Source organism: Rhinolophus ferrumequinum, chromosome 17, assembly GCF_004115265.2.
Source record: "Rhinolophus ferrumequinum isolate MPI-CBG mRhiFer1 chromosome 17, mRhiFer1_v1.p, whole genome shotgun sequence".
NCBI lineage: Eukaryota > Metazoa > Chordata > Mammalia > Chiroptera > Rhinolophidae > Rhinolophus > Rhinolophus ferrumequinum.
In genome coordinates, this window is record NC_046300.1 from 40,713,601 (window position 1) to 40,730,179 (window position 16,579).

The 16,579-nt window shown below is 51.9% G+C and overlaps 1 protein-coding gene across 2 annotated transcripts in view; it reads left to right on the plus strand.

Annotated features, from left to right (window-relative positions):
* The window catches only part of SLC6A6 (solute carrier family 6 member 6), a 78,475-nt gene that overhangs the window by 44,445 nt on the left and 17,451 nt on the right, over positions 1-16,579 (plus strand). For both annotated transcript variants that reach the window (XM_033133048.1, XM_033133047.1), the window contains exons 6-7: positions 8,822-8,954; positions 15,335-15,469. In XM_033133048.1, coding sequence (XP_032988939.1) covers positions 8,822-8,954; positions 15,335-15,469 — 268 coding nt within the window. The remainder of the gene's footprint in view (positions 1-8,821; positions 8,955-15,334; positions 15,470-16,579) is intronic.

Below are 16,579 nucleotides of genomic sequence, written 5' to 3' on the forward strand. Positions count from 1 at the left end.
ATATACACAGGACGAACACCAGAAAGGCAGAATGTGGAGGGGCTTGAAATCTGGGTATCTCTTAGCTACTATATGGGGAAGTCCTTCTACACCAGTGCTTGGAGGTCAATCAAAAATATATTCATGCATTGCTTTCCTTGTTCTTCATGAGCTATTAAATGTGGGGCCGCCTTGATCTGAGATAAGGCCTTGCATGTAGCCTGAGAGTCAGGGGCAGGGACTGCTGTTATGGAAGTGGGTTAGCCCCTAATTATCAGGAGGTGATACTCCCTCTGTTCTGTGTGTAGCTTTGCTGTTTCCAAGGTGTCTCCCCGGACCTCTTAGACCTGGCCCGGGAACAGGCTGGTTGGTCCCAGCTATGCTTTTGGAGTAGAGCTGGGAAATCATAGGCAAGGTCCGTCAGCCCTTACTCTGGTGGTGCGTGTCCCTGTCATGACACGTGGACCTTTCTGTATAGGCTCCCAGGTCCCTGGGGCTACTTGGACTGGGGCCGGGGCTCTATATGTGCACATATTTTCCACTGGCAGACAAAGAGGGCATTACCAGCACATTCATCATCCCCTCAGCTCCCCACCCTGTGGGGAGCTGTGTTTACAGACAATGACATGCAGGCACTTCATTCTTCTCACTTGAATGGGGCCCGAGACCACAGCCCTGTCTGTTCTCTGCCGTTCCTGGCACAGCCTGATCACCCAGGGCCTGCCCCACCCAGGACACTGGCACTCAACCAGCCCCTCGGGTGCCTGCTGCGGCCTCATTGTCTCGGGCATGGATTGACTGCCTGGGTTTGAACCCTCACTCGGCCGCTTTTAGCCTGGGCAGGTGCCTTTACTTCTCTGGGCCTGTGTCCTCACCCGTACCTGGAGAGATCATAGTATCGCCCTCCCAGGTTGTAGGGCTGCCCTTAAGGAGACCATGCATGGCCAGCCCTGAGAAGCTGCATGATAAATATGGGCCATCATTATTTAGTGCCCTCATAGTGGGTAAAAGTGCGCCTCAGCAGCCTTTGGCCTGCAGGTGGAGTAAGAATGGCCCCCTGTCAAATGCCCATATGGTTCCCCCTTTTGCAAAAGGGCCATCGTCCTTGCTTGTCTCCCTGCCATCTTAGGCCTGAGGGTTCTTGAGAAGGAGCTCACGTAAGAATGAAGTCCTCCGGCTGTCCAGTCCTCACCCATGCCTTCTCCCCTGCCTATCCCCGAGACAGCCCTACTGGGGGATTCTAGGTGTCCTGCCTTCCAGAATCTCCTTTCTGAGTGCCTCAGCTCCCTTCCTGGCCCGGAAGGCATTAAGACAGTGTTTATCATTGTGAACTTCCTGGTCCTGCAGGCACCTTCCCAAGCCCCACATGATCCAGATGGACTTGCTCAGTCCGCAGAGTGCTGGCCGCCTGCCCGGTGCTCACTTCCCGCTCCCGCCTTCGCTCCCCCTCCTCCTGGGTTCTAGCAAAGCTCTGTGAGTCCCACCTGAACATCCACAAATAACGTGCCCTCTTTCTAGACCCCTGTGGAGGACTGAGGTCCACAGAGGAGGAGGATGGAAAGCAGGCTTGGGCAAGAGGACCAGGCCTGCCGCCCATGTGATCAGAGAGGCTAAAGCCAACGAGCGGGGCCAGGGCATTCAGCTCAGTGGGGCCCTGAGCCAGGCACCATGGGTGAGAAGGGTCCAGCCGCCTGCCTTCGAGAGCCTTCCCTTCTCTTGGGCATGAAAGAAGGGAAATGAAGAAGGCTAACGTGGAGTGACTGACTCTCATAAGCATCGTGGTAGGGACTTACCTCTACCCTTTCATGTCATCTTTGCAGATCCCCTAGGGAAACTGTCTAGGAATCATCCCAAACTCCTTTCTACCTGAAATCCCACATTCAATTCACAGGTCCTCTTGGCTCTCCCTTTAAAGTATATCCAGAGTCTGACCACCCTCCCCACTTACACTGCAACCCCCTTTCCCCGCCTTGGGACCCCCGTCATCACACTCCCAGACCCCAGCACTGGCCTCTCATTGCTCTCCCCGCTTTACCCTTGCATCTCTGCAATCAGCTGGGAATCCAAATATATCATTTCTCACCTCAGAACCCTCATGGCATTTCCCATACTGTGACCTCACCCAGCCCGAGAGGATTTGAAGTGTTTCAGCACAGTAAGTGCTCACTGAGTGCTAATTCTCTCATGAATTCATGTCTGCATCTCCTGGGCTGTGTAGCACGGAACAGCACGTCACTGCACCTCTCTGACCTCGTTTCACCCACCTGGAAATGGAGGGGCCATGTGAGCTTGACTGTGAGGGATGAGTAGGAGCTCACTAGGCTGAAAGGAGAGAGAAAAGTCATTGTGGGCAGAAGGAACATCCCATGCATCCTGAAAGCACACAAGTGTTTGGGAACAGCAAGTCATTGGTTTGGCCAGAGCATAGGCTACATGCGGCCAGGGAGATGGACTGAGGGCCCGAATGTTAGCCTGTAAGCTTTGCTCTCCAGGAAGGGGAACCATGCAAGGTGTATGCGAAGGGGGCTGATGTGATTGAATGAATCTGTGATTTCTGGCCATTGCTTAAGGATCACACTGGTGGAAGAGAGGCTGGGACCTGTATTAGGCAACGACCGTATACAGGGCCTCTGTGGGCTCCGTCATCAGTGAATCTCAGTTCCCTTTGGGGTGAAACTTAGCTTATATAATTTCCCTTGAAAATAGCAACCAGCTCTGCAGTGATTAGCTCCAGGGTTTTCATCGAGAAATGCTCGCTGGGACATTACTGAGGTATCACTGGCTGGTGCCCCATTGGGCTGCAGAGCAATGAGGATCTCTCAAAGGCCGACGTCCATTCCCCTCGAGCTGAAGCCCAATCCCTGCCATTATTTCCCTTCACTTCTCATACCTGCATCAGACATATAGGTCCCTGAGCTGTCCTTCCCTTCTGCAAACGATGCTGATGGGTGCTCAGGAGCAACCTGGGGATCAGGTTGAGGCGCCATGGTTGCTGAGACTCCCACCTGGCCCTGGAAAGGGAAGGACCTTGTGGCTCGTCCCTGCCCTGCTCCAGTTTCACGAGAGGAGATAGTAGACAGCAGTGGCTGACACTTCCATTCTTTAGCGCAGGGAGACTGACTCTGGCTCCCACATGTCCCAGCTGCATGACCTCAGTGCTGTCACTTCACTTCTCCAAAACTTGGAGATAGCATGGTCCCAAGACCTCACAGCCTGGCTTGAGTGTTCAAGAGCTAAGACAGGGCCTCTGGGCATAGCTAATTAGGTAGGACACTGATGACCAGAGCGGTTAGGTGACTTGCCCAAGGTGACATAGGCAGCTAGACATAGCAGAGTTCCCAGCCCTGGTCTCAGACAGTGGACATCACCTCCAGGACCGGCGTCCCCACAAGCTGTAAGTCCAGGGCAAATCCACGGTCACGGGTAACATTGTGCCCTATGTGTGTGACCCCACTCTCAGCTTACGCATGGGATCTTCTCTTGGCCTGGATTCTTCATGCCCACCCTGTCTGCACCACTAAAGTGCCGTTCTCAGCAGGAGCTGGTGAGATGCCCTTTACCAGATCCCCGTGAAAGCCACCTGGGCTCTGGAGACAATCATTACATGCTGGCTTTATCATTTAACTCTGAGTCGCTCTGTGATGGGGAAGCAGAGCTTCTTGCCCCTGGTCAACTTTGTCCTGCTCATCCTGCTCTGGAGTCACCTCTGTCCCGAGGGTCCTGCTTCACCCCCAGCCCTGGAAGACAGGCGGGGCCAGATCTGGCCGCATGCCCTCCATCAGGCTGGAGCCATGCCTTCCTCCCCGGTTCCTCCAGAGCCCCCTGGGAGCTCAGCATGTATCATTAGACTTTATTAGAATCAAAGAAATGAGTCATATTTGCAAACAAGCCCTGCTCAGCCAATCTTCCCTTGCAGCTGGAAGGGGGAGGCGGGGGAGAAAGCCTTGTGCGGCCCCATGCTCAGGGCGGACGGGCTCTTTTATAATTGTTGCTTCCACCAGTCTCCAGGGAAGAGCCATCGCCAATAAATGGCTGGCCGGCAGTCAAAAGGAAACGATTTGGCCCACTCGTAGGACGTATTTACATCTCTGAGTGCTGGCTGGACGGCAGCGGGGTGGCCGACTCAAAACAGACATCCAAGCAATTCTTTTTTGGATCCCACCCTGGAATGAATCATTACTATTCTTGGACAAGAATGCAGCTCACCTCTGCATCTCCTCTCTATGTATGAGAGATACAGGGAAGTTTGGGGTGCTGGGGCACTTCGTGAAGGGTAGCGTAGGAACTGGCACATAGGTGGCTGGAACCAGGCCAAGGGTTGACTTTTATCTAGATAATTTCAGGTTAATTCCTGAACTTCTCTGAGCCTCAGTGTCCCCAAGAACCAAATGGGTATAATTAATTTACTCAACTAATGTCTATTGAGCACCTACTATGTGCCGGGCACTATCCTGGATCCAGCAGTGATCAAGACATAGGCCCTGCTTCCATGGAGATGTCATCAGAGATGAAACAGATAACACAAATAAAATTATAATAGAAAAGCGATGATAAATGATGGAAAATAAAGCCAGGGCAGAGGAAGGAGAGTGACCAGGGATGCTTTTTATATAGGTGCCAGGAGAGTGGCATTGGAACAGAGATCCAAAGAGGGTGTGGCATGTCATGTAATGAGTGGCCCAGAGAACAGTTACTTCAAAGATCCTGAGGCAAGAGCATGCTCCAGCTATTCTGGGAACATTCCAGAAGCCCATGTGGCTAATGGAGGAGGTAAAGTGACCATGTGGGGGGATGAGGGTCAAGAGGGGACCACTCACTGTGCAAACAGCTTGTCCTACACATGTCCCATTTACACCTGTGCTTCCCAGTATTGTTATTAATAGGCACCACCCTCATTCTTTAAGGTGCCTGGGTCTGAATGATACTTGGTCACCTATTCAGGGAGGCAAAAAGGAGTGGGGCAAGTCGGGAGGGCCTTGTTGGCCTGGTAGGTGGGAGCCATGGGAGGATGTGGAGGAGAGGAGGGGTGACCTAACTTGGGTATTGAAAGATTAATGTGAACCGACTGGGGTGAGAAAGACCAGTGAGGAGGCTGCTGAAGGAGCCCTGGTATGTGGGGCCCCGGACAGGGGTGGTGACAACGTTGGGGAGATGTGGCCGGATTTGGGGTAACTTGTGCAGTCTCCTGGCACCAGTGAGGAACAGTGCACCATGGCCGTCCCTCTGGGGCATAGCACTCTATAGTTTACTGAGCACCCCCCTGCAGCATGGGGAAGGCCCAACAGACCCTGGTCTGCTGCTTTGTGGCTGAGGCCACCGGGGTCTGACAAGAAAGGGACTTGTGGAGGGTCCTTTCAACTGGGTCCCCTCAAAAAGGGGTTCAGATGGACCCACAGGCTCTCTGGTCTCCATGGCTATCATTGAGATGTTCTTGGAAAGGATGCCGGACCCTTTGGCCCCAAGCCTGCATCAGACTCTGTTATGACAACCCCTGATGGATGAGATATATTCATTCCATTCCTAGAATGTCTGCATAGTTCATTACAAACATTTTCTACAATTTAAAATAATTTGTATACAGTGATATGTGCACATTACCTTCACCAACGGCTCCCTTTCCCCACCGGCAGTGACACAACTGGCGTCTTGTATGCCCTGCCAAGAATAGTCTGTGCGTGTTCAAGCACAATGCATCCATCCCTTTTTACACAATAGGCAGCAAGCCATGCATGCTGTTCCTCGTCGTGCTTTGTCCACTTACTTATCTCCAGGATCGAGTTCCTTATCAGTACCCAGGGAGCTTTCCCGCTGTCCCACGGGCTGTGTAGCATTCACTGTCTTCTCCGTGCCTGCTCAGCCCCAGTTGATGGGCCATTTGGGTGGTTTCCAATCTTTTGCTCCTACAGACAACTGTGGGGTGGACCTTGCCTTTGGCCACATGTGACTGTAACTGTAGGAACTGCCCACGGACACACAGACAGCAGGGGACAGAGCTGTCACCCTACACCCATTTCAATTCCATTCTTGGGAATGGAATTGCTGGGTCCAAGAAAACGTGCCTTAAAATGTCATCGGAGACCCTACAAGAAGATTGGCACCAGTAACGGAGAAGCAAGTTATGACTCAGTTTCCTTGTTGTGGCTTCCATAACTGGTCAGTTGCTCAGAGCAAGCTGACGTGGCACCTCCCATCAATAGTGGGCCCAGCATGGTGGTGGGAGAAGGCAGAAAGGTGTCAGTGAACTTACTGAGGGCTTGGTGCCATCAGAATCCTGGCTCTGGGGTTTCTAGCTTCTCAGCCTACTTGCCCTGCAGGAGAAAAGAAAAGGCCATCTTATGACTGGCCACCTCCTTAGCCTTAGCTGAGCCCCTACTGTGTGCCTGTCTGTGAGATTCTTGTCCTTGGGATGTCTAGAGTCTGGTAGGCAAGCCAGACTTGTCACTCGAGGGTGACATCCAGTGTTAGAGGACAGGAAGGGACTCTACAGTTAGTCATCTGTGGATCATCAGGGAAGGCTTGTCTGGACGCATGAGGACATGTGCTTGGCATTGGAGCAGGTGCAAAGGTGCGGAGGTGGAAAAGTGCTTTTCTTGATGCTGCCCATTCACCAGGAAGCCTTGGGCCGCTGCCCAGCATGCCCTGGGCCTTCATTGAAGGTGCCGAGCTCTGGAGGCCGCACGGGGAAGGCTTTTTTGTTCTATAGCTGCTGCAGCCGCCAGAGCCACGTGCTTGGCAGGGCCCCAGCTGGGATGCAGTTGGCAGCCAGCCCTGCCTTATGGGGATGTCCATATCACCCTGCCTGAGGCTCCAGATGACCCTGGCCCATACCAGAGCAGGGACTGGAGAGATTCTTTTTCAAGTATTGGCTCTATTTTCTCTGAATCAGAGGGGCAGTTAGGTGGAGTCCAGAGGACACTGACTTTTGGAGCAAGACGGGCCTGGGTGTAGGGTGACAGCTCTGTCCCCTGCTGTCTGTGTGTCCGTGGGCAGTTGGATCCTCCAAGCCTCGTTTTCCCCATTTGTAAAATGGGACAAATGACTTCTAGTCATTTGAGATCAGATGAGGTAAATTGAAAAGGTGTTGGTATTATCAAGGTTACACACTGTCCTAGGTGCCAGTGGGGAGCCCATTGATATTGGGGTGACCAGCAAGAAAAAAAACAAAGCTGCCCCTCCTTAAGGTTTGTTAATGGAAATATTTCGTGAATTGGACCAGAGTGACATGCCGACTTAACTATTCACTCCAGTTGAGTCCTTTCATTCATTCATTCATTCATTCTCTCAACCGGTATTTATTGAGGCTTTATTATGTTCCATGTGCTGTTCACACAGCAATGAATCAAAGAAAGGCCTTGTTTGAATGCCAGTTGAGATGAGAATCTTGGATTTATTCAAGGTTCTCATGTTGAAGCTTCAATGGACAAAAAAAGAGAAGCAATGAAACAGTGTCCTGGCCCAGTGGGCATTGCAAGTCCCAGAGCCCTGGCCACAGGGAACATCTGAGAGCCAGACATAGTCTGGAAGGCTGTCCCAATAGCATGTGGGCAGGAGCTGTTCATGTTTTACAGAAGAAGAAACTGAGGCACAAAGTCACACTCCCCTCTGCTCAAGAGTGTGACGTTCACATAGGGAGGCCGCACTCTTGAGCAGAGGGGGGAGTGTGACTTTGTGCCTCAGAAAGGAGCTGACTTTCATTCACAGGAAACCCAGCTTCTCCCAGGGCAGCACGGTCACCCTGTCTCCTGTGGTCTGTGGCCTGGAGATTCGTTGGGCAAGTGCCTCCTGTGGACTGGTGTGCAGGGCTGACATCCCTTTGCTTGGTGTGGCTACCCTTGGTCACTGACGCAGCAGTCAGAGCCCTGGGACAATGGGGACAGCTTCTGGGCATTAGGTTGCATGGTCTTCCCAGCTGTCAGCTCCCTGTGCTGCCCTGTCCTGGCTTCAGATGGCTTCGGCCCCTCAGGAGTGTGTCTGTGAGTAGGTGCTTGTGTGAGTCAGCAAGGTTCTTGGACTGCAAAGCCCCAGGCTGTGCCATGTGATGCTGTGCAGGCTTGGTGGCTGCCCCATGCTGAGTGTCCTTCAAATGGTCTACCTGCCTCCTTCCGAGACATTCACAACGCTGGAAGGGAAGGGGGAAACCAGCACTGCTTGGTTGCCAGGAGCTGCTCTGGGCCTCTCACGTCCTGACAGGAATAGCTGCTAGGTTTCTCGAGGGTTGGCTGCAACCCCAAACCCTCTAGTTAGTACTTCTTGTAGGTTTTCTCCTAACAACAGTCAGTGGAAGGAGGTAGATGGGTGTTTTACAGCTACAGAGAGAACACTGCCCCCTTGAGGCTTACATTTTAGTGAGATCCAGATAAGAAACGGGTGACTGAAATAAGAGGCATGGGACATGTTGGGGAACGGTAGCTATTCCCATTTTATAGATGAGGAGCCGGGGGTCTGGGAGGTTGGGTCACTGGTCCAAAGCCAGTGATTACACAGTGGAGCTGAGTTTGAACCCAGGGAAGAAGGGTCTGCTGACAAACAATCACATAGGAACCCATTTTACAGATGAGGAAACTGAGGCTTAAGGGTTTACTTAACTTGCCTGAGGCTGGGATGAACCCAGGTTCGCCTGATTTAGGAGTCTGAATTCATCCCCTGGTTGACTTCCCTACAACTCTGTGACACAGGGATTAACTATTTCCTGAGATCAGTGAGGATTCCAGGGTCAGGAGAGGACATGTCATTCATGTAAATGCAGCACCTGAGCCAGGATTTGAACCCCGATGGAGTCCAAGCCTCGGCTCCCTCTGCCTGGGGCTGGGCCCCACTTACTTGTGGCTCTGTTTGCTTCCAGGCGCAACGTGCTGAGCTTGTCTTCTGGAATTGACGACCCCGGCTCGCTGAAGTGGGACCTTGCTCTTTGCCTCCTTTTCGTCTGGCTGGTCTGTTTCTTCTGCATCTGGAAGGGCGTCAAGTCCACAGGGAAAGTGAGTAGTCCTTCTGTCCTTCCTCTGCCGCATGGAGATTGGCCCTCAGCAAAGAGCACCTCCTGCCCCACAGGCCTTCCTGCCTGAAACGGGCCCTGACCTAGGAGGAGATGTGGGCTGATAAGCCAGTCCTCCAAAAGCAAGTAAAGCCCTGGTTTGTAGCATTTCCCCATTTTATGATGTAAAGATTCCCACCATGTCTGATTTCAAGTTTATTGATGGTTCAACAGCCAGTTCGCAGAATTCCCGATAACTGAACGGTCAGCTCTCTCAAGCCTGCACAAGCTCCCATGTACCACTGGTTCCCATATCGACGTGTTGGCAGTAGTGCAGATGTTAGCAGATAAACAATGTTGGGGTTGTAACCAACAAGTTAGCTGGTAACGAGTGTTTCGGCAACTCCGTGCATTCCCAGTTCTTAACAGACAACGTGGACCCTTGCCTTGCAAAGTGTGACTACTAGCATCCACACTCCTGGGGGCTTGTTAGACATGCAGACCCGTGGGCCGGCCCCAGACCTACAGTGTCAGAACCTGCATTGGAAGTAGCCTGAGATCATTCAGGTACACACTGAGGTTTGAGAAGCACTGACGTGGACTTTTGCTAAGTCAAATTAACTGAATTATCTTACCACCAACATTTTAGCGGGTAACTGAGACATTGCTTCTTACGGAAAACTTTCACTGATGATTAAGTCATTCGCTCATACCCAAGATGTTAGTTGTTAACCAAAGTGTTAGCTGTAACTCAAATATTTACTGCTGATTCATATGTTATAAGATGACTAGGATGTTAGCCATTAACCAAGGCGGAAGCTGATAATTAAAATGTTAGCTTATAATTAAGGATTAAGATATATTGGCAATAATGAAAATGTTAGCCTACAACTCAAATGTTCTGTGTTAACAATTAAAGCTGAACAATTACCTGCTAGTCAAGACACTGACTGATCTCATGATCATTCTGATGACAAAGTCAGTGCAGAAGAGTCTGGTGTCACAGGTGTGAACCCAAGGCACTAAGCCATAGTGAAGGTATTGGCTTGATCTGCCTTGATGTGTCCCCTGATGTATCGTTTCCCCCTGTCATTTGCATCTTGATAGGGGGACAATCTCTAAGATTAAAAACTCCAAAGGTCAAAAGAGTATGTTAAAGTGACATTTGAGGCACAGCAATGGGTGGTCGTGAAGCCATTTGGAGAAGGGGCCTTGTGTGCACCAGAATTTAGAATTAAGAACTGTGTTCTCCTCGGCTGAAAAGCCCCTTAGGTAAAATCATGGATCTGAACAGATCCCAGCAGTTACCTGCTGGGCGAGGTCTGGGACCCCATGGTTACAGAGGCCGAATAGGGCTGATGCTAGAGTGGGGGCCTGTGCGCCCATGCCCTCTGCCTGTTTCTCAGGGCAGAACCACGCGGTGATCCTAAACCCAATATGGAAAGGAAGCAGGCCTGGTTTTAGAAATCTCCACACGCACACCCCCAGCTAACACCATCCCCCCCAGGACCAGCAGGAAGAGGGCAGCTTGAGTTATTTCCACAGCTCCCTGGAGCTCATCCACCTGGGATATTCCATTTCATTACCACCTCTCTTTAGACGATGAGGGGACTGAACTGGGAGAGGGGAAGTGACTTGTCCAAGGTCACTCCCTCACCTCTGAGCCTCAGTTTGCTCATCTAGAAAATGGATGGCAGTGAGGGTTAAAACAAGGTGGGTTCAACACCCAGCACAATGCTTGGCACAGACTGTGCAGTAAATGCCAATCCCTTCCTCACCTTGCCTGCGTTTCCCCACGTAGACATGAGTCTCTCAAGAAGTTTCTATGGAGCACTGGTCCCGAGCAATGCTGGAGATGTGATCACTTACTTAGACACTCATATGTATTTTGAGCCTCTTGATTTGCCAGGTACTGTTGTAAGATGGGGCTGAGGGATGTGCAGGGATCAAGAAAACAGACAAAAATCCCTGCAGTCCAAGAACTGACAGATTCATTGGTTAATGTGTAATAAGGTGAATGTGTATCATATATAGGAGTAAGATGGTGACAAGAGCTATGGGAAAGAATAATGCAGCAACGGAGAATGGAGAATGGTAGGTGTAATGTTAAATAGAGTGGCCAGCAAGGTTCTCTGAGAAGGTGACTTCGGGCAAAGATCTGAAGAAAGTGAGGGGATGAGCCATGTGGATATCTGGAGGAGAAAAAAATTCCAGGGCGAGAGAACAGCTAGTGCAAAGGCCCTGAGGTGTGTCTCACCCAGAGCCCTGAGGTGCCTCCAGTCTGACGGAGGAGGCTGATGACTACCAGGAACAGTGAGCAATGTTTGAGACACAATGAAGGAGGCAGGAGAATAGAATCAGCACAAAAAGTAGAGGGTTCCAGGCTACAGCTGTGGCCAGTTGAAGACGTGACTTGCCAAAGGTTCCCCAAGCCTGCCCCTAGAGACAACCTTCTCCTCAGGCGGCTCCAGGCCCCTGAGGGGCAGGCGTGGTTCCCAGAACAATAGCAGGGCCTGGGCCAGCCCAAAGAAGCCAAGACAAACACAGGCTGGAGCTCGGTCTGCCTGCCTGCCTGCCCACCCACTTCTAGCCATGGCTTCCAGCCTTAGCCACAGATTAGATTCACGGCCACTGTGGTTTAGGAAGGTGACAGAAGTCCAGATGCTCACACAGGAAGTACAGCCCCGAGAACCCAAAGGGGACGTAGCATAAACATGTGCTGAGGCTGTGCCTCTCCATTGCCAGTCTCTAGGGCAGCTCTTCTGTTCAGAGCTTAGCAGTGAAGCAGGGGTGGCAGTCAGAGCCACACGGCTCTGCCCCACTCCAAGCTGCATGACTTGGGGCGAGTGAGTGCCTTTCCCTCTCTGAGCCTCATTTTCCCCTTGTGTGTAATGAGTTAGCAACGCCACTTCCCCCACCCTCCCACACACGGGGGTGCAGTGAGGACCCTCAGGACCTACTTAGGCACTGGGCACCGACCCATGGCTCCCCTGCCACACCTTCCCCCTCAGTGGAAGCTCATGGCAGCAGGAGACTAGCCTATCTCCCTCCTGCTTCACGGTCTACCTTCTCCCCACTGCCCCTAGAGAATGAGGAAGAGTTGTCCTTGCAAGTTTCCAGAGCAATTGGGCCACAGGGCACTTGGGTCGAGGGCTCAGAGGAGCCACAGAGCTTTGCCAGCAAGAATGGAAAACTACTATGTCCTGTGGCAAGGCCTGCTGGGCCACCGCCAGAGGCCCACTGGTGGCGGCTGGCATCAGCCTTTCCCACAAGGATCCCGGGGGAGTCATGGAAAAGTTGAGAGAATGGCTCTCAGGGGCTTGTCCTCAGAGCAGCAAATTCTGCAAAACAAGGGTGGCTTTGCAAAGAGGCAGCTGAGGAGAGAGACTGTGACCAGGTGGGGGGCTGTCCTATTCTGGATTTGGGGAAGAACGCAGTAACACACACAAGATACCAGACCCTGGACCGAGCTGGCCTAGATCAAATCCCACCTCTGCCACCTATTAGATCTGTAACCCCAGGCAGCTGATGTCACCTCTCTGATCCTCAGTGTCCTCATCAGAAAATGCAGGTCACAATAGCACCTACCTCTTCAAGTTGTGAGGATTCAATGAGTTAATGCGTATAACGCGCCTAGTGTACTGCCTGGCGCACAGTAAGTGCTACATTAAGTGCTTGTTAAACAAATCAAATACAGAAAAACAAGGGAAGCCACCCCCATCCCCCGGTGGTGTCCTGTGTCCTTGATACAAAGCCTTCTGGCCACAGCCTGGTTGTCCAGCCCAGTGGGGCCCAGCCGGCTTTGAAGTAGCTGCTCTCTAGGGATGGCCTGCTGTCAGCAGCTATTGTTCCGCAGCCCCGGGTGTGGCCCACGCTGGGCCCAGAGGTGGGAACTGGTCAGGGGTCCTGTCCACAGGAAGGGAGGAGCAGCCTGTGGGGGCACTCTGGTTTTCTTTTTTCACCCTTTCTGGGACTTCCTGCTTTGCCCCCACCCTCCACGTCTGCCTTGTCCTTGGGAAATGGTGAGGGTTCTCTGCCTTAAGAGAAGAAAAGAAGAGTGTTTGGGGAAACTGAGGCCCTGAGGGAGAAAAGGCATCCGGGGAGGGTGTGGCAGAGGCCGGAGTAGGCCCACTGCCTTACTGGATCAATAGGAGAGTACTCTCCGCTGAGGTTTCTTGAGCGCTCATTACGTTACTGAGCTTATCCAGCACTGAGCGACGGTAAGCACTCATTTCCTCCCGAGCCACCTAGCTGGGATCCGGCAAAGGCTGCAAAGGAACCCTAGTCTGGGCAACCCCCAGCTGACCCTCCTGGCCACGCCACCAGCCCCGCCTGGAGGGAACCTTAGAGCTCGTCTCGTCTCGTCTGAGCCTCCCACTTCACAGGGGGGAAAATGAAGCACAGAGAGGGAGGGACAAGTAACTTGCTGAAGGTCGTGCAGTAAGCCAGTCCTGAGCTGTCAGGAACTGCAGCCTCCCTCTTTGGGAGGATTGAATAAACGGCCAGATGTGGAAGGGCTTCTTCCTGCCCTGTGCTGTCACCCGAGGGCAGGCTCTGGGCATGTCCCTGCTCTGCCACGTGAGTGCTGTGTGACCTATGTGGGCATGCTCTCTGGGCCTTCATTTCCTTGCCTTCAAGATGGGGATAATAATAAAACCTACCTCAAAGAGTTAGGGAAGGACCAACGATGTATAGAAGTGACTGCATTTGGAATAGCACCAGGCACACAGTAAGTGCTCAATAAATGCTGGTTGGTGGTATTGCCTGAGGGCAGCTGAGCCAGGCAGGCCTTAAGAGCTTCCTTCTTGTCCTTTTCCAAAGCCCCTTTCTAGTTGTTTACACTCAGGGATGGTGGCCGCCTGAGAATTCTGCTCCATTGAGGGTTCCTATGCCAGCCAGGTGAGGTCCGGGGTTCTGTCACCCTCTGTCAGTGTCTGTTCTCTCCCTGGACCCCAGCAGTGCCCTGTAGTACTCTGGTGCTGCCTTCTCCCAAACACCACAGATACATTCCTCCCGCTCTCGGTGTCAGTCTCCTCACCTGTAAAATGGGTGTGTTGGCTATGCAGTGGCTCCTCTCCACTTCCTCGGTCCTCCAGGCCCTCAGAAGAAGCCAGGGGCTCTGTGAGCCAGTCTTAGGGCTCTGGGTGCAGATCCTGGGCTCTGCAGATGATCTGGGCAGGTCTGAGCCCTGCTGAACCTCAGTTCCTCTATCAACAGGCCACCAGCGCACCAGTTTTGGGGGCACTGTAAACATGACACGGGTTTGTGCCTGGGGAGTCCTTGCTCAGCCAGTGCCCTGCTGGAAGTATCAGGATTTCACCATCTATTCAGCCATGCACCTTTGAGCTCCTTCTAGGCATAAATTCTGTCTGGAATCTTCTCATGGTGAAGAAAAAGATGGGAAAATCCATCCACAACAACTGAGGCCACAGGATGTTTGGAGACCTGTGCTTTCAGGACAGGAGAAGGCAAGAGAAAGTAGGGCAAGCCCTTGGGGATGGAAAGACCTACCCGGGTCATCTGTGATGTCCACCTTGCATTGACCTTAGTCTGTCTGGGACATGCTATGTGACTCAGAGAAGACTATGGGTCTCCCAGAGCCCCAAGGAAGTCGAGGGCCTTCCCCATCCTGACTGTGAGAGACTTTAGAGGCCTCATTTCCTTCCCCGAAGTTCCTGTGTGCTTCCTGCAAAATCACAAAGTCAATAACAGGTCCCATTTCTTGAGCACCTAAGTGTCAGGAAGGCAGCTTTTGATGGTGTTAGAAGCATCATCCTATTTAATCCTCACCTCACCTCTTGATGAGGGCCATCTATTACTCTTATCTCCATTTTCCACATGAGGCAACAGGCCCAGAGAGGTTAAGCATGATGCCCAAGGTCACACTGCAAATGAGGGGATAGAGCTGGGATTTGAACCCACACTTACCTGATTGTTAACCATGAGTCATACTAATAGTTGTAATGTTAGCTAATATGAACTAAGTGCCATGTGCCAACCACTGGACTAAGCCTTTTTTTATATACATTTGATAGTTTATTCTCTTATTTTGCATTTTCCATCTCTACCCTCTGGAATGTCAGTTCCATGAGAGCAGGGATTTTTTTCTGTCTTGTCTATCACTGTATTTCCAGGGCCTCGATATTTAGTAAATATTTATAGGAGTTTTTAAATTGAATCTCAGTAAATCTATGAGGCAGGTACTTACACCCAGGTTATAGGTGAGGCAGTTGTGGCCCAGAGAGGTTAAGCAACATGCCCAAGGTCACACAGCAAGTGAAATGGCAAGCTCGGCTCCAGAACCCCAACCTTGGAAAGGATGCTCGAATTTAACAGCAGCAGATGATGCCACAGGCCCCGCTGAATCCCTCTTGTCCTTCGCAGGTCGTCTATTTCACAGCTACTTTCCCATTTGCTATGCTCCTGGTGCTGCTGGTTCGTGGCCTGACGCTGCCCGGTGCAGGCGCAGGCATCAAGTTCTATCTGTACCCTGACATCAGCCGCCTCGAGGACCCACAGGTACTTTGGGGCACTCTGTCCTCCCTCCCACCCAGGGCTGTGGTTCTTGGGTACACAAATCTAGCTGGGCATCAGCGCCTAGTACTTTTCCACTGGGCGGTGGTGGATCGTTCACAATGCTCGTGGGCTCTTCCAGCTGTGTGTGTATCTTTTTGTGTCGAGGACTCCTGAGGCAGGCCAATTATAGAATCTTCTTTAGGCACTGCGCCAGGGAAGAGAGAGTTTTTTTCTGAGCTAGGCTCTCCTTGCACCTGGCCTCTGCCCACAGCAGCTGAGAGGGCTGCATCACGGGGGTGGGAGAGCTGCTGGCTTCCTTGGCCCTGGATGGAATTCAGAGTTGGTGACCTCTGGGCCGGTTGAGGGACCAGTACTGAATGTCCACCTCTTGGCACTCAGCCGCTTGACCACAGAGGGTTGAAGAAAACCCTGGGAGATTTTATTGGGCGTTTAAGGAATTTTTTGTCCCCAGGATCCTCAGCCTTCAGGTTGCTTACCGCTTTGGGCCTCCTCCCCACTGTCTTCTTGTCCTCGACAGGAGGTAGGTGGGAGGGGGCTCGGCCAGCATCAGAGGACAGCTGAGATGGCAGCTTCATGGCCATTAGGATCTGCCTAATAAAGGTTCTGGGGAGAAGCTTTGCCTGCATAAACCATTAGGGAGTTCCTCCCCATTCCAACTTAGGGTCCCCAGATAATAACAATTATAGTAATGACAGCAGCCTTGACTTACAGGTTTACCAGTGGCACTGGGTTAAATCTTTGTTCTTTGAACCCTTAAAATAGCTCTGCGGGGCAGGGCCATGGATCCCATTTTACAGATGTGAAAACTGAGGCTCCGGGAGTCATATTTACTTGCCCACAATGATTCCATAGTTGGAATCCAGACCCATCTAGCTTCTAAGCCCATCCTCTAATCCTGATACTGAGTGACTATGGGGTTTCTTCAACTTCTGGGGTGCCTTACAGCTCAGTGTTATCTTGAAAGGCACTTTGTTTTTCAGCACAAACACTCCAGTTGCAATCAAGAATCTGCACACTTTGAGGTGCAGTCCTCAGTTGCCAGGTGGCCAGGAACCCATTCTACCTCCTCCAGGAAGCCAGCTCTAATGCCTC